Source organism: Cetorhinus maximus, chromosome 7 (assembly GCF_964194155.1).
Source record: "Cetorhinus maximus chromosome 7, sCetMax3.hap1.1, whole genome shotgun sequence".
NCBI lineage: Eukaryota > Metazoa > Chordata > Chondrichthyes > Lamniformes > Cetorhinidae > Cetorhinus > Cetorhinus maximus.
Window position 1 is genome coordinate 20,102,006 of NC_135885.1, and position 23,255 is coordinate 20,125,260.

Consider the following 23,255-nt stretch of genomic DNA (forward strand, 5'->3'; position numbering starts at 1 on the left):
TGTGTCCAATAAAGAGCTCAGGAACTGTAGAGACGCCACTGATGGCTGCTGTTCTCCTCTGTTGGAAAGCCGATTTTTGTTGGCCACTAATCCCTTCTTGCAATCTGCATCCAGCAGTGTGTGTGCCATCAACTGTGCACAGCTTCCCGTCTAACCGTCATGACTGTATCTCGCCCGTCGTTTAGGACGAAGCATTTTACGCTACCAACTTTTGGATTTATTCTTTTTAGAGCCTCCAAACCCAAGGGAGACCAAGTCCAAAGCTGCATTCGCGTTTCAACCCACGGACCAATGAGATAATCAGAGCGGCACAATCTTGAAGGATGTGTGAAACATCTCGGCTCATTTGGGCTTGTGGCCTTTGGCCAGACTGTCTCTATCCTTTTTGAAATTGTTACTGCTGGGGGTGGGGAGAGAGGGGGTTAAAAAAAAACATCGAGTAGGATAATGTTAGAAACACTGGGTCTCCTTGTTTGCATCTTATTAAAAGCCAATGGAGATCTACCATTCGTTGCAGAAAACAACGCGGCCATGGTTGTCAATTGGTGAGTTACAGCTGAAGTGTGTCAGCACTTATCTGACTTTACAGCTTGGATTTGTCTGACGCTGGAGCGGGCTTGCTTGAATGTTTGCCGAGAATACAGGGGCCATTCATTGTGTGGGTGTTGGTGGAGCAATGGAGAGAATTGTAGAATAGGCTGGACAAACTCTCGGGAGATCCGAAATTTGCACGCTAGAAAATCTTGAGCTTGCTTAAGACACTCGTTCGACCTCAGCAGGAGTATTGCGCACAGTTCTGGGCGCCACATTTTAGGAAGGATATGAACCGGGCTTGTACGATCCATATAAACTAGCTGTCCAATGCGGAGAGTGTGCAGAAGAGGTTGAGGAGAATGATTCCAGGGATGAGAAACTTCAGTTATGAAGATAAATTGGGGAGGTGGGGATTGTTCTCCTTGGAGAGAAGAAGGCTGAGAGGAGATTTGACAGATGCCTTCAAAATCATGAGCGGCCCAGACAGAGTAGATAGGGAGAATCTGTTCCCATGGTTGGAAGGATCGAGAAAGAGAGCACACAGATTAAAAGTAATTGGCAAAAGAAGCAAAAATGATATGAGAAAAAACTTTTTCGCAAAGCAAATGGTTAGGGTCTGGAAATCGCTGCCTGACAGTGTGGTGGAGGCAGGTTCAATTGAGGCATTGAAAAGGAAATCTGAGGATTATTTCAAAGAAACAGTCTGCACAGTTATGGAGAGAAGGCAGGAGAATGGCCCTCGGTGAAATGCTGATTCAGGGAGCCAGTGCAGGCACAATGGAAAGGTGAGGAACATGTGGAAAGATTGGATAGGCTGGGGTTGTTCTCCTTGGAACAGAGGAGGCTGAGGGGAGATTTGATTGGGATGTACAAAATTGTGAGGGGCCTGGATAGAGTGGATGGTAAGACCCTCTTTGCTTTACCAGAGAGGTCAGTGACTAGGGGGCATAGATTTAAAGTGATTTGTAGAAAGATTAGAAGTGAGATGAAATTCTTTTCACCCAGAGGGTGGTTGGGGCCTGGAACTCAGGGCCTGAAAGGGTAAAGCTTCAACTCATTGAAACTTTTCTGGATATGCATCTGAAATGCAGTAACCTGCAGGGCTACAGACCAAATGCTGGAAAGTGAGATTAGGCTGTGTGGCTTGTTTTGTGGCCAACGCAGAGACAATGGACCAAGTGGCCTCTTTCTGTGCCATAAACTTTCTATGATTCTGAGGCCTCCTCCTGCACCGTAATGATTGTGTGAAAATTGTAAACGGACTCGTACAATCCATATAAACTAGTTGTCCTAAGTAAATACAAAGAGTCTCTGAATGGTATCCTCAAAACATTAGGGACATTCCTGGAATACAATGGAACAGTAACAGAGCGTGACTTCCATGGTCACCTTAAACAGTTGGTCTTGGAAATAAATCACAGGAAGACGTACAAATATTGCATGTTTTTTTTTACTACGAGAATTGTTTTAATGATGCAAATTAATCAAGTACAATAGCCCTATTCTATCAGGTTTGTGCGAATGTATTCTTAGCCAGTGTTTTTTTTTCTGTGATGCAAATTAGCAGAAAACGCTACAGAATGTAAATCCTGACCTGAGTATTTCCAGCATTTTTATTTATTTTTATTTATGTAAATCCTCTTGTCTGATCTGATGGGGGGAGGGGAGGGGAAGGGAGCTCCTTTCTGCCTTCTCATGTGGCGTCAAATCATGCTAGAGTTTAATGTGGATCCTTGTGAGGTTTATGTATGTGTGATCAAGGTAGACAAAAATGTCAATGCTCAAATTTTGAAGGGACTTGTGCCTTTTTAAAAAAAAAAATCCACCAATAACAGTATACGCATACACAATGCAAATGTGCGATTATAATTCGACAGTCAGATTGGAGATGGGACTCGTGAGCACATTAGGGTGAGAGCTACGCTTCCAGTCGGCAGTCTGTCACTGCTTGGAGCTTTGCACAGGTTAAGAGCGTCCAGATGATCGACCTACTGGGGCCTGCGGGCGACATTACGAACATTATGTACCCCCCCGAAATTTTTTTAAAAAGTTATGAGAAATCAGGTGTTTCCACCCAAGTTCTCAAAAAACATTATCAACCAGCGCTCAAGCAAAATGCGCATGGATCCAAGCACGCGTGCGCAGAGCTCCTTGTTAATTTGGTACAAGAATCTCGCCTGTTGAACATTGCATTTAGAGATACCAATCTCAAACCAGCAGCATAAACCTATACGAGTGCTTCGCACTAAAAACAATAGTAAATCCAGACTCTGTGAAACTCTGCAAAATTTGAACTAATCTGCAAACAGCAATGTTTCACTCAACTAGCTGATGTTGAATTTGATCATTGTGCACTAAGCATTTCTCTAACAGATTGTTAAACCTTCTACTTTTATACGTAAACGTTTTGTGGATTTCTGATAACCGGTCCTAAAAGCAGATTTTAAACCATTTACAGGTTTAGTAAAGCGGCCAGGATTTTTCACTTCACCCACCCTGGAGGAAAATACACACCCATCATGTTAAAATTAGTCTATCAAATGTCAGCTCATTTTAAATCCAGCAGCGCCAGACTCTCATCGCTTTATGTAACACCGCCGTCCACGTGAGTGTGAAATTGCATCGCCAGCAGCCAATCAGAGCGGGCTATCTCAAAGAGGGGATGACGTCAATGTCAATCCACGGTTCACGTGGGTGAGAAAATGTCACGTGACCCTCAGGCCGGGCTTTTTGGGGCGGGGGGGGAATTCCCAGGATCAGAGACCTCAGAGGGTCAACATCCTGGATCGGTCACTTTAGGTTGAACCGTTTCTTTCAGATAATCCACTCTGCATCCAGCTTCCATCCCATCCAAAATAAAAATGCAACTGCACCCTGAGGAGCTGCCTTTGTTTGTAACTTTTAATCATGACTGAGAATAGTGTGCTTTATCTGAGCATTCTACTGCAAAAAAAAGTGTCAGAAGGTTTCACATAACACAAAATAAATCAGTAAATGTTGGCAATGTGAAACAAACAGCGCTGTTAATTGATCCAATAAACTTTGGCCCTTTAACCGCAGTTAAAAGGAATGGGCGATTTTTTTTACAGCTTGTGTCTGTGACAGTGGGAAAAAAAAAGTGACCCAGAAGGGTACTGAAATAAAAATACTGGACTGAAATGTAGATGCTTATCTCATACCCGTGAGCAAAAAGCAACTGAAAATATAAACTGACCTGTGCTTGAAGTGATAATTTCAGTGCCCACAGTTTGATGTAACAAATCATACTGATTCAGACGAGATCCATCTTCTGCCACAACCACAGATTTGTGAGATTCATTCTTCCAGGTGTAAAAAACCTCAGAGGTCGGATAGGCATCTATCGGGAATAAGAGATTTGAAATGTTAGACAGCGAGCCCATCATTGCAGCAGGTTGACCAAATTGGCGTGGCTGCGACTTTCCCTAGGTGGACTTCAGTTTGTGTGCAGATTGGCACAAGATGATTCAGTAATAGATTGTAACGCAGGCTGGGATTTAGTGCTCGAGATGTGGGAACCCACTTCCCCTCCCCGTCCCCCTTCCACCAGTTGGAGAACCTGTAGGAACCCCATGTTGTGTCTGTGAGGGAGGTGCAACATGATTTAACAGGCTCTTAACTGGCCAGCCTCGGGTCTTCCATGCAATCAAGGCCCAATGGAGCAGAAGTCAAGCCCAAGAGTAACTGGGATGGTGGCTGCTGCCAGTAATGCTCTAAGGCCCAGCCTAAGGATCAGCGCTGGATCCCCAGACACAGGTGAATGGGATGGGATGGGAGTCACAGGGAAGGGCCAGAGAGGGGAGGCAGGGGGTCAGAAGCAAGGCCAGAAGGGTGGCTTTCAGCAGCTCACTGCATTCCTGATGCCTGTTTTTTTAATATTTATCCTTTCACAGGAAGTGGGCTTTGTGGGCTACGCCAGCATTTATTGCCCATCCCTAATTACCCTTGAGAAGGTGGTGGTGAGCTGCCTTCTTGAACTGCTGCAGTCCATATGGTGTAGGTACACCCATAGTGCTGTTAGGAAGGAAGTTCAGCGACAGCGAAGGAACGGCGAGATAGTTCCAGGTCAGAATGGTGTATGACTTTAAGGGGAACTTGCAGGTGATGGTGCTGCCCTTGTCCTTCTAGGTGGTAGTGGTGATCGTGGGTTTGGAAGGTGCTGTCAAAGGAGTACTGAGGACCTGACAACAGGGATTTCCCCTTAGAGGCATGTGTGGCCTTCAGGATGCACAGGAGTGCAGTGCAAGTCGTATTAAATCCCTGGGCCCGCCACCATGGCGATGGGAAAATTCGGACCGTTGTTTCAGGTCAATGACATTTCATCAATACTGGAAAAAGTTAGAGATGTAAAAATGTTTTTTTTGCAAATACAGATGCACTGTGGCTCCTGCCAATGCAAGATGGCTGCCAATCCTCATCAGCGCATGCGCAGAAATCCAATTATGTCACTCTGCGGTGCCCGGCCTGCCAGAAAGCATTTTTAAACAAGGGATAAAATGCATTGGCAGCGGTTTGATTGCTAGACATGTTGACCAATGGGCAGGGAGGCAGAGGTGGGACCCAAGCTCCCAAGTTCAGCCTCAGTCACTAAGTTGGCCCGAACCACCTGGGGCTCAAGGGGTGGGTGTGTCTGTGTGTGTCTGTGCCTCTGCATCTCTGCGCTTCTGTGTGTGTGCATTACAGTTCACTCAGGGAGCCTCAGTTGCTGTGGCAAATGTGCATGTTGTCAAAGGGAGCTATGATTTATGATGGTAGAGGCTCCAACATTCTTTTCATCACATGGCTAAGCAGGAATCTCTCCCACTCTTACTACCTGCCATTGGCGTGTGTTGGAAGTATTTGCAGGTTGATACTCAGCCTGTCTGACCACATTATGATTGCACCTTTTTTGGACGGAGCTTCTGGCTTAGAGGTAGTGACACTACCACTCTGCCACACAAGATCTCCATGTGCGGTGAATACAGTATACTAAACTGAAAGTTCAAGTAAATCACTGTTCACGTTTGGAGACCCGGAGGGTGACAAGGGAGGAGGTAAAAGGGCAAGTGTTGCATCTCCTGTACTTGCATGGAAAGGTGCCATGGGAAGGGGAGGGGGTATTGGGGATGATTGAGGTGTGGGTCAGGGCATTGCGGAGGGAATGGTCTGTTCAGAATATTGAAATGAAAGAAAATGTGCTCTTTCATAGCATCAGGTCGGAGGTGGCAAAAAGGGTGGAGGATGATCCAGGTGCAGAGGAAAGTGAGGGCAAGGGGAACCCAAACAAAGTTTGAAGAAGTTTGGTCAGGGTAGCTCCGCGTGTTAGCGGACCTGTAGTGGATTTTGGTCACCTCTCATTTTGATTCTCCACTCCACCGCTGATCTCTCTGTCCTCAGCCACTTACATGGCTCCAGTCAATGTAAGCTCCGGGAACAGAACCTCATCTTTTAATTAAGCACTTTACAACCTTCTAGACTCAATACCGAGTTCAAAACTTCTGATTATAACCTCTATCCCCATGTTTTTTCTTTTTGCAGTGTTAGTTTTTGGTTGGCAGCTTTTGATGATGGTTCTACAATTCATGTTTACATCATTTCTCGTCACATCACGCAGGATTTTTCCCTGGTCGGGCGTGCGTAGCCAGCGGGCTGGGGAATGGCCGTGAAACGGACCACCGCCCGCAATTGGGCTCCGACCGCGATTTCACGCTGGCTCGCCAATTAACGGCCAACCAGTGTGAGATATGTGCTGAGAGCCTCAGCGTTGCTGGGGTGGGTGGGGGGGCGGGAGGAGCGCGAGCACTGAAGTCTGCGCACGTGCAGGGGAGCGCACACTGAAAGCTCCCTCAAGGCACAGAGCTGCCTCAGGGAGCTGAAGAATTTTAAATACAAAAATAAACGTTTTACAAATGATATAAACATGTCCCCACATGTGACTCAGTCATGAAGAGGGACAAGTGAAAAACAATGTTAAAATTTTTTTCTCAGTAACCGTTGGAAACCTCATCCCGCCCCTGGATGAGGTCTCATAAAAAACGCAAAGGCCGCTTGGCCTACTCGCCCGCCCGCCAACCGAACAGTTGAGTGAGCAGCGAAAAATGCAAATTAATGAATTGCTTAAGTGCCTTAACAGGCCTCATAATTGTTGGCCAGCGCGCTGCCGCCTCTTGTGCGTGCCCGCCGACCAAAAGATCGTGGGAGTGCGTGATGACGTTGGGGCGCTCGCCTGACATCATCGTGCACTCCCATTCGGGTTGGCTGCCCCTGGGATGAAGAATTCTGCCCTTCGTTTCTTTGCTTGTCTCATTGGATTCTCCCTTTTGCCTTGCTCCATCATTCCTTTTGCCATTTAATTGCCCCTGACTTCCACCCTAGTACAGACTTTCCCCTCGAGCACTCCACCACACTTTCCCCCTGCCTCCCTACTTGCTTAAAGCCTGTTACATCTCCAAATCTTTCAGGCTCTGCTGCAAGGTCACCAACCTGACACATTAACTCTGGTTCTCTCTCCACATGTGCTCCCAGACCTGCTGAGTATATCCAACATTCTCTGTTCTTATTTCAGACTGGACTTTAGTTTAAGGTCTTATTGAAATGGCAGTGGCTGGTATTTTCCAGTCCTGCCCTCGATGGGAAAATTTGACAGAGCAGCCAAAGGTCTGGCTATAATCTCCAAAGATCACATTTAAAATAGTGTAATATAACTGGCCCAAAAAATGAAGACGATGAGGGAAATCTGCTAAAAGAAAGTAAATGGAGAATATAAAGCACAAAAAACTTAAGAGGTCTATAATTTTCCTTATTCGTTGCTGTCGGTATAATTGCCTGCAAATGCAAAGGTACCATTCTTCCAAATAGTGTGGGAAACATTCCTGTTCTGAACAGCAAATAGTTCCGATAACCAATTGCATATTAAGCCCAATGTTTTATTGCATTAAATCATATTATCTCAGTCCAAAAACGGATACAGTCTGAGTCAATTGAAGTAAAAACTGAACTACCTAGTCCTTCAAATTAAGGAACATAAATAAAGCAGCACTAAAAGCATTTGGTGATAAATAAATAAATGAATAGATCATTCCAATTAAACAATGTAATTAAAAGGACTAGACTGTATATTGTGTAATGACATAATTACATACATAGGGCAGGCTGGGAGGTCCAGCTGATTTGGATAAGTGACCTGTTTAGATTAGTAGAAATGGAACAAAGACTTTCTCACTGTGTAGCAAAATAAGCGGTTTGGATATTGTTAAAGTGAAAATATGTTTTCCAGATTTCCCATACCATTGGTCACTTGACAAACAGTTTCTCCTCTGTAGACAGCCTCTCCAGTAACTTCTCTCTGGCTGTATTCAAGTGCTTTAAAATGGCTGTTACAAAATTACTAGCTGCTCCATACGAAAGCAGCATTGAAGGAAGTTATTGCCACAGAATGAGTGAGGTGGAATTTGAACAATTTTTTGAATGTTTACATTCAGTGGGGCAACTGAAAATTTCTGCAAGTATTCACTGGACTGATCAAATTGACTGCGTGTAACATCACAAAGGAACAATGAATCCTAAGACCATGAAATACATAGTGCAAGTCTTTCTTAATATTTATCCCTCAGCCAATGTCAACTAAAACAATATTAATTGGTCATTTATCTCATTGCTGTTTGTGGGACCTTGATGTGCACACACTGGCTGCCTACATTACAACTGGGAAGATTCTCCAAGTTTAATTAATTGGTTTAAAGCACTTTGGAAAGTTCTAAAGTCATAAATGCAAGCTTTCTTCTGTCCATTATCAGCATGAACCATTAGAACCTGTAAGTTTGCTAATTAAACAGGCAAGAGAATAGTTATGTCTACTTTGCAAATGAGTATATCTAGGCAATATCCTGATCAAGCTGCAGGAGGCAGCCAATAAAATCTGACAGACCATTCATGGATGGGCAATAATTATATTGTAAGATAATTTGAATTGCATTGTTGTGACTCACTGTGACTGGGTCTCAAGGCAGCAGAGACTGCTCCATCCAAGATTGTAAAAGGAATAGCCCATGTCTGCAAGTGATTACAAGGCAGTAATCTCATCGAGAGGTTCGGAAGGTGAACAGAAATTGAGTCACCCCAGGCATGAGATTGGGTTGAGCTTGAACTCACTGCAGGGTATCTGGTATTTGCTGGAATGGATACTGTAAACACTGTGGGGTGTTTTTCAGTACGAGATCAATGTTTGTCTGAATTGCCAACTTGTGTAATGTGTGCTGTTGATGTATGATGCTGAATACCTCGTACTTGCTTGGTAAACTGCATGATATGGAGCCGAATCATAGAATGCGAAATCCCAAAATCAGTCCTCAGCCTAAGTTAGGCAATGTCAATCAAGGAAATAATAAGCATGCTATATTTGATGAGACCGCCTCTCTGGTTAGAGATGGGCAAAGTCAGCCTTAGTTCTCATTCCTGTTAAAATGCATTTGGAAGTGCGCATGTATGGGCAACATGTAAAAGCTCCCCCTTGTTGAAAAGCTGTCTAGGTTCAGACATAAACAATGGCCACTTGGTTGTGCTACTGGAGGCTGTGCCACTAAGTGCAAGTCAGTGTCTGTAGAACGAGGACCAAGAAAACATAACAAAGGATAGGGAGAATGAAAAACTTCCTGCTTTTAAATATCATCGTGCAATCCTATACATTCATTGTGAAATACTTTACTCAGTTTTACTATTAATCTGTCTTGCAATAATATTAAATAAATGATTGAAACTTTCAGTCCAACAAAATAAAAGCTTAATTTGTCAAATTTCAATTAGGTTACAGTGATAATGTATCATACTGAATGTATGTTTTTGGGGTTTAACTGCAGATGATGTTCCTGATATATTTGCTGTAATGCTGTTATAGTCTTCCAGTGTATTCAGCATCACACATCAATAGCACATGTTACACAAGTTGGCAATTCAGACAAAAATTGATCTCGTACTGAAAAACACCCCATAGTGTTTACAGTATCCATTCCAGCAAATACCAGATACCCTGCAGTGAGTTCAAGCTCAATCTAATCTCATGCCTGGGATGACTCAATTTCTGTTCACCTTCCGAACCTCTCGATGAGATTACTGCCTTGTAATCACTTGCAGGCATGGGCTATTCCTTTTATAATCTTGGATGGAGCAGACTCTGCTATCTTGAGACCCAGTCACAGTGAGTCACAACAACGCAATTCAAATTATCTTACAATGTAATTATTGCCCATCCGTGAATGGTCTGTCAGATTTTATTGGCTGCCTCCTGCAGCCTGATCTGGATATTGTATAGATATACTCATTTGCAAAGTAGACATAACTTTGCCTGTTTAATTAGCAAACTTACAGGTTCTAATGGATCATGCTGATAATGGACAGAAGAAAGCTTGCATTTATGACTTCAGGACTTTCCAAAGTGCTTTAAACCAATTAATTACTCTTGAAGAATCTTCCCAGCTGTAATGTAGGCAGCCAGTGTGCGCACAGCAAGGTCCCACAAACAGCAATGAGATAAATGACCAATTAATTTTGTTTTAGTTGACATTGGCTGAGGGATAAATATTAAGAAAGACTTGAACTTATATATTGTCTTTCATGGTCTCAGGATGTCCCAAAGTGCTTTACAGCAAATGGAATACTATTGAGGAACTGTCACTATTGTAATATAGGAAGTATTGCATCCAATTAGTGCACAGCAAGATTCCACAAATGGCAATGTGATAATGACCAGATTATTTGTTTCAGTGATGTTGGTTGAAGTATAAATATTGGTCAGAACATTAATGTCAGCCTAGAAAACTAGAATAGCATAATAGTGTCAGCCTAGGGAACCAGTTCTCAAAATCTTACTGTGCTGATTGCTAGCACTGATTGTACTTACATAGGCACTGCACATCAGCAAGGCTTTTAATATATGCAATTGGATCTCCCAGTTGTTCATGATGAATCAGAAGAAACAGGGACAGATTTTCAACATGCTGCACATGCACAATTTGATGCTACAGATCAATGGAAATAAAAATTGGGTGGATTCTATAATAAGAAATGAATCCACAACACCAGTTTTACTGAACAGCAAGTTGAAAATCTGCCCCATGCTGTTGTATAATGGCAGGATGTGATATCTAATGTAATAAAGCAGATTGCCCCAAGCATTGTCCACATTGTTTTGGGGACATGCTGTATTTCAAATGAGACATTAAACTGAGGCCCCTCGTGCCTTATTTTGAAGACGAGCAGGAGAATTACCATTGTTGCCCTGGCCAACATTTATCCCTTAATCAACATCCCAAGAACAGGTTAGCTGGTGAAGGTAACATTACTGTTTGTAGGAGCTTGCTGTGTGCAAATTGGTTGTGGAGTTTCTTACATTACAACAGTGACTACACTTCAAATACTTGATTGCCTGTAAACCACCGAGATGCCCGATGGTTGTGGAGAGCAATGTATAAATGCAAGGTATTTTAACAATGATGCATCATTAATAAAGTGTTACAGGGCAAGTATTACCGGAAAAAAGTGCAGCACTTAAAGGAATCATACTTAAATATACTACTTTTAATATATTACTAGCAGGTATCTCATTTCTCAGAGTATATTGGAGCATAGCATCTGTCTCTTATCTATGCCATTTTTGTTTTGCTGCTTCATCTCTCTGTGTTCCTAGAACACAAGGACATAAGATCAGGAGCAGCTCACATAGCCCCTTGAGCTCTTCTGCCATTTAATAAAATCGTGGCTGATCTTCTACCTCAACCTACTCTCCCGCCCTGTTCCCTGATGCTGTTAGTATCCAAAAATCTAAGGAACTCAGTCTTGACTGTACTCAAGGACTGACCATCCACAGCCTTCTAGGGCAAAGATTCATGATCCTTCCAGTGAAGACATTTCTCTTATCCCATTCCACCCTCCCCCACTTCTCTCTCTCTCTCTTTGTTGCGGGTTCTTCCTGAATACCTGATCTTCTGTTTTTCTCTCTCCTTGCTTTTCTTTTCTTTTTTTTTAACTACAGTCCCTTTTTCTTCTTTCCTCTCAGGTGTCAGGTGGGTGGTGATGTACCAGTTCGCAAGGTGGAACTTTGAGGGAGGATTAAATCAGGGCTCTACGAAGCTTTTGGCCATGGACAGTGGTAGTCCATGTGGTAGGGGGCACTAATCACTAACTCTTTAAGGAATGGATTTGTTCTTTAAATTGCTTAGAGAGCTAAAGATAGAATAGGAGACCAGTGAGATTTGTTTTTCTTTAAAGCGCTTACAAGCACTTAAATAGGAACAGGCATTGATGACAAATGACCATCTGGACCAGTGGGAATAGCAGAGACCAGAATAGGAGTGCTAGCTGTAGTTTTGGTAGAAGGCGAAGAGGTGGTAAAAGAGAAGACCGTGCCCAGCAGGGAAGTCAGGGACCAGATTTAAGTTAATAAAATATTCAAAGGAGAAAACTTGCTGGAAACAGACCTCATAATGTTTCAGCTGGATGCTGGGAGCAGCCGTTGTAATCAGATTAACAAGTCTTCTTGCCGCTAGTTTTGATCTAAAATAATAAACCAAATTGCCCTCCCAAACTTTCAGAAATTCTGTGCTAGCTTCTCATTTATTAAAAGAAACCCAAAAAAAATGCATATTTATATAGTATCTTTTATGACTTCAGGACAATCCAGAGCACTCAATAGCCCATTGAGTACTCCTGATGTGTAGTCACTGTTGTAATGCGGGAACACATTTTACACTCAGCAAACTCCCACAAGCAATAATGTGATAATGATCAGATAATCTAGTTTAATGATGTTGGTTGAGGGATAACTATAGGCCAGAGTACCTAGGATAACTCTCCTGTTCTTCTTTGATTAATGCCATGATATATTTTACATTCACCGAAGAGTGCAGACAGGGTTTCAGTTTCATGTCTCATTTGAGAAACAGCCCCTCTGACAATGTATCACTCCCTCAGCACAACCCTGAAGTATCAATCGAGATTTTGTGCTCAAGTCTCTGGAGTGGGGCTTGAAGCCATGATTTTCTGACTCAGTGCTATTATGGAGCCAGGGCTGACACCTAAGGTCTGATATGGTTGCAAGTCATAATTAATTAATTAAGCGCATATGTAATATAGGAGCATTGAAAGATAGGACAAGAGTGGGCCACGTATGCCTGTTCTGCCAATCAATTAGATCATGACTGATCTATACCTAAACTTCATTTACCTGCCTTTGTTCCATATCCCATTAATATTTTTACCGAACAAAAATCTGTGAATTCCAATCCTGAAAATTTCAGTGGAAACAACTGTATTGCCAAGTAACTTTGTTGTCTGATAAATACTGTTCAGTGTGAGTGCGACAGGCAGCCCACTAATGCAAAAGGTGGAGAGTTAGAATGCCAGTCTAGACTGGAATTCACACTCATTGGGCCTCAATCATCATTGAGAGTACTCAAGAGAAACAGTCCACTTGGCCTAGTTGGTATGTGCTAGTCTTCACGCTTCACAAAAGCCTTCCGCTTACCCTGGTGGTCCAGGCTTGTAGATGGAGTGCAGCAACAAGGCCAGTTGGGTGAGGGAGGGGATGGAAAGGTCGAGAGGGTGCGTAGAAGAGAAGGCAGCAAATCAACAGACAGAATTTCTGTAACAAGCATTTTGAATGTGATTTTTGCCATTGTGTAAAATTTTCTATCGTTGCCTAATTATTTCAACTACATGTATGAGGTTAACTGCTAGGCTGTTCATTTTCACCAGTCTTCTTTTAGGCATCAATACAAAAAATGGAATAAATGCTATAAATAATCATTTTGTAGCTCATTGAGTAAAGGCTCCTCTTGACTGACAGTTAATTTGACCAATTATCATGAAGATTATTGGTAATGCCATTGAACTGTTAAACTGAAGTAAGAGAGGGCTGGTTTCAATATTAAACTGTATCACTTTCCATTTTTAGTTTGTACTTGGCCCTGAACTGTCCAGAGATGTATCTGGAGTTATTAGTAATTCCAGCATCTGCAATATTTTGCTTTTATTACTAATGATGTTGGCTGACTAAGGATGATTGCATGCAAACAGGGGAATGTAATTCAGGTGAGGTTTGCACACCTTTCTGGTGATGTGTGACTAAACTGTATTTATCCTGGAACAATTAAGCTACTGTGTCCATCTGAGTACATGTCCAAGGTATTGCCAGCTGTCCAGTGCCATGCTTTTTTATAGGTTAGCTGCAACAGTACAGCAGGTTATTCAATTGTGGAAGGAATTCTGAACTAACCTGATACTGGTCTTACCCAATGTTCCTAGTAGGAGATCTCTCAGTAGTGATTAGGAGAAGCAATTCTGGCCTGTTCATCTCCTCCGTCATGTTGTTATGATATAAAGACATTAATCACTCATTAGGGATTGTGTAAACACATTGTGGATTCATTTGTTTAGACTAGGACATGAGAACAGATATACATAGAATGTTTGAAGACTTCAGCAACAGAGCTGAGTGTGTGTGCTCTGCTCAAAAGCAAAAGTGAAACTAAAACTGGATCACATGACACATTTCCTTTCTAGTGATGTCATGTCGCTATCCTTTAAAAGGCAAATGGCAACAGCCTCTAGGGGCACTGAAGCTAAATGTGGCACCCTTACAGCTGTCACAGCTAATATTGACCTACAGACCTTCTGACCTTTGTGGCTTTATGTGCCTAGGTGATGAATGTACCCAATGAAGCATTAGTGGAGGCTTGAAGGTTTTTTTTAATGATTCCTTTTCTCAGATGTTTTATGTTTTGTAACACAGTTTAAATGTTTGCACTTATAAAGCAAGACACTGCACCTTTTTCATTAAGAATATTGAAAAATCACTAAATATATTCCCAGAGAATTCTAACATTAATCTGGTCAGGTCTATGATTCTTTTTAATAATTTTGAATTATTTCAATATTCAATGCCTTAGCGCAAATTTAATTGTACTGACTTGATTAAGAAATAATCAAATACAAGAAAATGAATTTACTTGTACATTATATAACTTCACAAACTGATAGCATCCAAATCAATTATTTAAAAATATATTTTCTTTCGCTGTTTGATCAAAAGAAAAATTAGACACAGAAATCCTTGCAAAAAAAAAGCTATTTTTTATGCCGTTGATTTCTCAATACTTCTCTTCCCTCCTTTTCTCCAGTATGCAACACAAGGGAAGAAAATCTTTCAAAAAATAACTATGATCAAACCCCTACATTATTTTATTTTCAAAATCCCATGTGCTTAAAAACAAACACAGAAAATTCAAGAAATGCATAGCAGGTTAGACAGTAATGACACAAGATAGATAATAATTTCAGGCCACCAGACCAGTGTCGTCCCAGATACGAGCCTGATTATGTTAAATGCTACTTGACCTTGCTGTGCATTTCCCTCAGTTTCTTTTATTCTCTTTCAGATTTTCAATATTTACAATGTGGCTATCAAGTTGCCTTTTGACAGGCTGGGAACTTAATTTCAGAACTCTCCTTCATAGTGAGGGTTTTCAACAGAGGTTCTTCCTCTAGCGCAAGCTAGGCAAATCTTCCAGCCTCAGTTTAGCTCCTAATGAATCTGGTCTTCTCAATCAGAGTGCGAGTTCCCACCCATATTACTGCATGGTGAACCACAGCATCTTGTTGTCTATAGCTGCTCTCCCTCTCCCAGATCCTGGCAGATTAACCTTTTCTTTGAGTGTTAAGGGATAATCCAGAACTTTCCCCTCTCAAAGTCCACCTCCATAGCAACCTGAATCACATGGGCCTTATATCCAGGTAGAAATGATCATTAGCTGTCCTTGAGACACCAACACTTTTTTTATCTTGAAAATAAATGAACAGTTTAAAGCAGATACAAACAGCCCATTCACTGTTAACATAGGCTGCCACCATTGTCGCAAGAGTATGAACACCTTGCAGCTTCTTCCCAGCAAAACAATCCTGGGACTCCTTTAATCTATAACAATCAAATCACCCAGGATTGCTGTCAAGCAGACTGCAGAACAGGTCACATGATCCCCTTCCTTTTACCTAAAATTAAAGGCATATTCTCAAAACAGGGAAACCCCACCCCCTTCACCATTGGGGGGGGAAGAGCAGGAGTGGGTGTGAGCAGGTGGGATCCTGATCAGCACCCCCAGTTGGGGGCGTGCCACCATTTTACATGGGCAGGCCAATTAAGGCCCGTCCAGCATGACATCCACCAGAAAGTGCTGTGCGCTCCCTGTGCGGGCGGGGGGGGATTCCCTCAGCCGGGAGTGCGCTCTTCCGCGTATGCGTGCGAAAGAGCACACAGATCTCCCTGAGGATAAGCGCTGCCTCAGGGAGGTCGGCTCAGTTTTGAAACTTTTAATAAAGGAGTTTAAAAATTTTCCCTGCCATGTCCCCTCATGTGACAGCGTCACATGAGTTGGGATATGTCCATAACTTTTATTGCAACCTTGCATTAAAATTTAAAAAACCTCATGAAGCCTCATCCTGCCAATAGATGAGGTTTTGTGTTTTTTCACAAGCCCTCCTGGGCTTCCGGCCTGCTCACCAACCTTAGGGTTGGGCGGGCAGGCCCATTAATGAGCTGAATTGGTTTCTTAATGGCCTTAATAGGCCATTGACAGGTTGGTGGAAGGCGCCTGCTGACCTGAAACTGTAAATGACGTGGGGTGATGTCACGAGTTCCACCCGCCATCACCCCGCGTCGTTTTACACGTCCCACCCCCTGCACGCTGGTGGAAATATTCTGCCCATAATCTTACAAACCTCTTAATTGTAACATCAGTAACCACGTCAAGGACAAACAATCCTTTAGTAGCCACTTAAAACTGTTAGTCAAAACGTGAATTCAGCTGCCCCATTAAAAGTAATTTTGGACCTTCTGAAACTCAACATTCATAATGAGCTCAGCTGTCATAGCTGCCCTTTGGAAATGTCACCAATGAACTCTATTGAAACTGCAGGAACAGATGACAATGGTTTTTTTCTAAGCCACACCAGATGGCCTGACAATCAATGCACTCTGGCAGTGTGTACTTCTTTTACTCTGACAGCTGCAATCTAGATTTTTTTTCATTTGTAAAGTGCTGGAGATTTAAATAACTTCAAATCATGACCCTTAAACTGACCTCATTCACCCTTCAAGAGTGTTTATGTCTATTCCATAAATTCTTGACTTCCACACTGCAGGTTAAGGATCTAGGGACAGCGAAAACGTGATCCATTCAAACTCAGAGCCATTTTCAAATGGCCCAGCAGATTCATGTTTAGTGCCTGTGCAATTCATGCCCCGCCCCATTCCTGTACTGGATAAAATTGTATTGGTTGGAAATGGGTACAGGACATCCACATCCAAGTCCTGCCTACCATTTTTACAGGTCTCCAGAGTCATCCCTACTCTGCAAGAATCCAGCCTTTGTCACCTAGTTTGAGCCTCTGCACATGCCTTGTCAAATGTTCTATGAGTTATATATGTTACAGTTAGATTTGATTCTTGCAAACTCCAAAAAATACTCCATTTTATTCAATCTCTCCACATCGGGCAGCCCACTCAGCCACCCAGAAAGCAATCTAGTGCCCCTCTAAGACAACTATATTGTTCCTTCAGTCAGGAGACCAAAATTGTACACAATACTCCAGGTATGGTCTCATCAAAGTCTTATATAATTGCAGCAAGATTTCCTTACTCTTATACTGCAACTCCCTTTGAATAAAGGCTAATATATTATTTGCCTTCCTAATTGCTTGCTGTATATACTAATGTTCTTTGATTCATGTACAAGGACACACAAATCCCTCTGAACACCAATGTTTAGTAGTCTTTCACATTTCAAAAGAAAATATTCTGCTTTTCTATTCTTCCTACCAAAGTGGATAATTCCATAGTTCTCCACATTTATACACTATTTGCCACCTTCTTGCCTTATCACTTATTTGTTCTAAAGCCCTTTGCAACCCTGTGTTCCCTCACAGCTTACTTTCATACCTAATTTTGTATTGTCAACAAGCTTGGATATATTACATTCAGTCCCTTCATCTAAATCATTAATATAGATTGTAAATAGCTGAGGCCCAAACACTACTCCTTGTGGTTCTCCACTAATAGCAGCTGCCATCCTGAAAATGATGCTTTTATTCCTACTCTTTTTTGTCTGTTAACCAATTCTCTATCCATAATAATATACTGTACTATCCTTAATCTCATGAACCCTAATCTATTTTAACAAACTTTTGTGTGGCACTTTATTACATGCTTTCCAAGAATCCATATACTATATCCACTAGTTCCCCCTCATCTAACCTGCCAGTTACGCCATCAAAAAAACTCTTAACAGGTCTATCAAATACAATTTCCCTTTCATAATATGGTGTTGACTTTCTCTAATCATATTGCCATATCATGTTCTTAATAATAGATTCTAACATTGATGTCAGGTGAATTGGACTACAGTTTCCTGTTTTCTCTGGTCCCAGCTAGGTTAAACAGAGTCCACCTCAATGGAACAGTTCTTTCTTTTCCCCCAGCACTGGTGTCAGTGCCGAGTGAATTGAAACCCTTGCCTCCCACACCATTCTTTCAGCCACTCATTTAAATATGAAATCTGCTTGGCCCTATGCCAATTTGAACATAGCACAGATAGTAATACAGAGATTATTTTCTTTGAAGTTCTGCATTGTAATTTGTAGCCTAGCTCCTTAAACCTCATTAGCAGAAGCTCATTCTTAGTTCTTAAATATGTCGTTGGTTGCCAAATGGATTTCAACAACTATACCCTCCCCCTCCAAGTTCTTCTCCAGCTGCAAGGAGATGTCCTTAACCCTGGCACTGAGCAGGTAATATAGCTTCCGGGACTCCCAGTCAGGGCTGCAGAGAACAGTATCTATTCTTGTGACTATATTGTCCTCTATCACTACCACATTCCCACTCACCCCACTTGAATAGCCTCCAATACCACAAAACTGTGGTCCATTTGTTCATCCCCACTGCATTATTTTTCCCATCCACACTGGTACCTCATACCTTTTGCCCAATGACCTAGGCTGCAGCTCCTCCATTACTGCATCTGCCGTCCTCTTTACCTGCCTCAGTCGCCATCATAGACTCCGACCAAATCGAAACCATTATTTAGTCTAAGGAGTTTGCTCTCCTCCTGGGTCAAAAAGCCCAGATCACTCTCTCCCGCCATGATGCATCACATTGGGTGGAATCCTAAGCCTTCCCCCGTGGTAAGTTTGCTGGTGGGGGGCACTTAATCGGAAGGGAGGGTGGTTGTTGTGGACCATGCCATCTTCCCACCTCCACCCTGATTGAGTCTGGAGTGAAAGGCCCATGGATGGCCTCCTTGCCCCACCACCAAGTGAGGCCTTTAAATGCCCACTGAAGGGTCTATTCCATCACTGCTGATATTAACCCAGTGGTGGGCTTGCCATGCAGGGAACTCAACAAACAAACCCTGGCGTGTCTCCAATGTGGGGGGAGGGTCGGCGGGCGGGTGGGGTGGGGGAGGCGCGGCGGGGTCCTCTTCAAAGGCAATCATTGCTTGATCGAGGGATCCGGCATCGGGAAGGGAGGGGGATTGCTGAGCACCAATTCCCTTGCTGCCAATACCCCTACCCCATAATCCCCTCCACCATCGCTCAACTGTGCCTGGATCCTTCCTTGATCCAAGGCCTCGGGCGGGTGTAATACTAGTACTAGTAGTAGCCACGCTCCTGGCAGACAGGACTGCTGCCCCTAGGGTTTTTGATCCTGGGGATAAAGGTCCACAGCTGGCCTGTTAAGTGCCTGAGTGGCACAAGATGTAGCAGGCCTTTGCTTAAAGAGGCAACACGGGGGTCTCACCAGTTGCCTCCACAATATTACACCATTGTCTGCACTTCAGACTCCAGCTCAATAAACTCTGACCTAGTTCATAGAAATTAAACTGGTTTAAATGATTAATTTAAAAGATTATTTATAGGCTCCTAGTTTTAAATATTTATTGCCTCAATATTATACAGCAACTACAAGTGTTAAAGTTAGAAAGGAGAAACTCTTTCTCTCTCTACATTTAATTCCCAGGCTTATTGTCAATGCCCTATTCCATTTATGATGCATTCCATTAATGTTGCAATCTGTGTGTTGGATCCTGGTCACCAGTTTTTTGGGACTTATGGATCCGGGTTGCATGCATGTTTTGGGATGGCCGAGTTGGTACAATAGACAGAGTTGACCAGCAGACAGTTCTTAGGTGGAACACATTCTGGTTTTTTTTTACACAAAGAGGTGCTCAGCAGCTACACTTGTGCTTTCAACACAAACCCCGTCTCCAAACTTCTCCTTACTAACTCAGACTACTGACTACAGAGGTAGCCCGCACTACTCCTCTATTGGCTACACAAGGTCATGTGATCTTCCTTTATAACACCCTTCTTAAAGGTATACTACACATTACATAAAACCATAATTACCACACTGTGCAAGTTTTTCATCATTTATTTTTGTTTCTCTCACCTTTCTGCCGTCCATTCATTTCATTTTACACCTATTATGTTTGTCTGAAATTTCATCTGCTGTTTCTTTGAAGCCCCAGCTGAGCTTTTTCTACAGAATCTTCCACCTCTCTGTGCCCTCACTGTGGTGAAAGCAAGGCTCCAGCGCGCTACCTAACTCATTCTTTTCAGACATGGTCAAAGCTGCAGATCTCCCTTAGTCTTCACTTTTCTAGCAAGCTACAGATGACTAAATTTCATTCTTCTGAACATCATCTAGATTTCTCCTAATAATAAAATCCAATTGAGCTTTTGGACTGCACCAGGCAGGAGTATGTCAGCGTTTCAACAGGGATCAGGAATGCGGGGAGTGCAAGAGGCCCTGGAGAAGAGAAGTTTCCCAAGCCTCATTCTTGCTCGGCATGGGGGGGTTTTTTAATTAACACTTTTACAAAGAAAAGTAGGATTCTCCTGAATTCTTGACTAATATTCATTCCTCAACCAACACCACCAAGACTGATTAGTTGATCATTTCTCTTTTGCTTTTTGTGGGACTTTATTGAGCATAAATCTGCAGTTGTGATTGAATATATATCACTGACCATACTACAAAAATGATTTATTTAGCTGTGTGGCACCTTGCGTGAGGGCCTCAAAATGTACAAACTAGATTTCTTTGTGATACTTTGCTTTTGGCTGCCACATTTACCCAGAGTCAATTTCCTTTCTGACACACACTGGATGGGGGAAATGGCCTCCTTCTGTGGCTCCCAAAAAAAACAGACTCAAAGTAATTTGTTGGATGTGGAGCATTTTGGGACATCATAAGTAGTTAAAAACAAAAGGGGTGGAAATTTCTCTCAGGAGAAGCCACAAAGCTTGGATCAGCCGCCTTGTTATACATATTCCTTTCCATTGTAGTCAGTGGAAATAAATATCAGGTGTTGTGTAGAAAGAAGATTGATTCGCTCTTTGTGACGCCTCCCAAGACATGTCGATGTCCTATTAATTACATTGTTAAGGTTTAATGGCAATCACATTGTCAAATAGGTGATGGGTATTTGTCTACCTATAAATGGTGATAGCTGGGACACTGGTGTGTTGCTGTAGCATTAACTTTGAACTAAGTCAATAAATTCCTTCCAGCAAAGAAAGCTACTGTCTTAGTTTTAACTTCACCAAATGGCATGGATCCAGTTACAGATGGATTTCTATCCTAGGTTCTTCACTTGTTGACTTATCTCATCTATCCAATTCAGCTAGGCTTGTCAATTAAAAGAAAAGGTGCTACCAGAAATGTAGCAATGAACATTTACCAATGCAACTTACTTTTAAACTGGACATAATGAGGTTCTTGACCCTCTTTGGGTGGAGTCGCTCAGCTGGTGATGAATGAAAATGAAAACAAATGGGACAAACGGCATAAGGAGGATGGCTTTTCTCTATTTTTGGGTCATGAAGCTATAGACCTCCTGCCATTTACAACCCCGTGTAAAGCAATTGCCGGCCTACTTCTGATGCTAGATCATTTTATTCAGTTTAGTTTTCAGTTACAATTTCAAATGCACTTACAGCTTCCAAATTTAAGGGGGCAAGCATGAACATCCATAGGAAAGTCTTCTAGTTGCATAGGGCATTCAGCAGAAATGGTTAACCTGTAAAACAGAACATACAAGCCCAATAATGTTCCAGCTGTTCCAGAGATTTCTTGCAGTCACTTGATGAAGGTAGTGATTGATAATGTAAGTCGCTGAATCATAAATCCCCAGCATTAATTGGGACTCAACTTTTCCTGATTAAATGACCTTCTAGCCAATATCCAATATAAACTAACATGGTTAATATAGTCATTTCAAATTAATATGTTGTTCTACCAAAGTTTTGTAGATTTTTTTTTAATTATGTAGGCTGTGATGACTGATAAATGAGATTTTAAAATGAGTTAGGGGAGCGAGCAAAAATTAAAATGAGAATCAAATGCTTTAATTAACTGAAGATTCCCTTTATCAGCATCAAATTTATTGGGTCATTCATTATTGCTTTCCAGATTAGCCACTTCAGATGTATTCATAAGCAAAACTGATTTCGTTTTTATGTTCACCATTGTGTGTTTCAAATCTACTTCTCTCTGTGGTGAATAAATATGACCTTTTACAAGTGAGTTAACAAATCAGGTTGATAAAAGAAATATGGGGCAGGATTTATCTTCCACGGGCGGGCGTGTGCTCAACCTGTTCGGGCGTAAAATAGTGCGCAACGGCATCGGGCGAGCATCACAATGTCATCACGCACTTGCGTGATATTTCAGTTGGCAGGCGCGCGCGAGAGTCAGCAACGCACCCGTCAACAATTAAGAGGCCTATTAAGGCCCTTAATCAAGTAATTAAAAGCAATTTTTCACTGCCCGTCCAACCTTATGGTTGGCGGGTGGGCGAATTGTCTAGGTGGCCTTTGGATTTTTTATGAAACCTCATCCATGGGCGGGATGAGGTTTTCAACAGTAACTAAAAAAAAAAGTTAACATTTTTAGACATCATTTATAATGGGCAGAATTTTCCCTTTGGCATGCGGGGGCGGGCCCCACAGGTATAGGAGTAAAATGACGCGCGGTGACATCGGGCGAGTGCCCCAATGTCACCACGCTCCATCACGATATTTTGTTGGACGCGCGCGCGATGATCTCCGATGCGTACCCGCCATTAATTAACGGGCCACTTAAGGCCCTTGACTCACCAATCGGCGCAGATTTTTTGGCGCCTGTGCAATCTTCCGGTTGGCGCACAGGCAGGTCACACATTTGTATAAACCTCATCCACGGGCGGGATAAGAGGGCTCACTGAGGTCGCGAGTGTGCTCTCTCAACTATTGATTTTTCAAAGTTACTGATATTTGCCAGTGTGATCTGCAATACTTCAACTGCTTTGTCTGGACTCTTAACCTTCAGGTCAGCACTCTGCAGTGAGGAATCTTTTTTGGACCTGCAGGTTTCAGGAAGCCTTCCCTTAGCCTGGGAATGGGAGCTGAACTCTCCACTGGAGGCACCTCCTCTGAGGAGGAAGGGAGGGCTAGAAGGGGGAGGAGGCCAGGAGTGGACAATCAGCCTCCAGGGGAGCCACCTTTGGGAGGACAGGTGCAGGCACAAGGGGCGCAGGGCCAAGAGGTGGTCCAAGGTGGAAGGGGCCACAGAAAACGCCACTACCCTGCTGCCAGGGTATACAGGCAGCGAAACAGCTACCTCAATATGTCTGAGGTGC

At 42.7% G+C, this 23,255-nt stretch overlaps 2 protein-coding genes across 2 annotated transcripts in view; one reads left to right on the forward strand and one right to left on the reverse strand.

The window, feature by feature from the left end:
- Positions 1-23,255, reverse strand: part of gabra5 (gamma-aminobutyric acid type A receptor subunit alpha5) — a 92,014-nt gene that overhangs the window by 30,574 nt on the left and 38,185 nt on the right. The window contains exons 5-6 of the mRNA XM_078546117.1: positions 21,574-21,656; positions 3,749-3,892 (exon numbers count right to left, since the gene is read on the reverse strand). Of these exons, the coding sequence (XP_078402243.1) occupies positions 3,749-3,892; positions 21,574-21,656 (227 nt within the window). The remainder of the gene's footprint in view (positions 1-3,748; positions 3,893-21,573; positions 21,657-23,255) is intronic.
- The window catches only part of gabrb3 (gamma-aminobutyric acid type A receptor subunit beta3), a 504,935-nt gene continuing 481,717 nt past the window's right edge, over positions 38-23,255 (forward strand). The window contains exon 1 of the mRNA XM_078545147.1: positions 38-545. Within this exon, the coding sequence (XP_078401273.1) occupies positions 448-545 (98 nt within the window). The 5' untranslated portion in view covers positions 38-447. The remainder of the gene's footprint in view (positions 546-23,255) is intronic.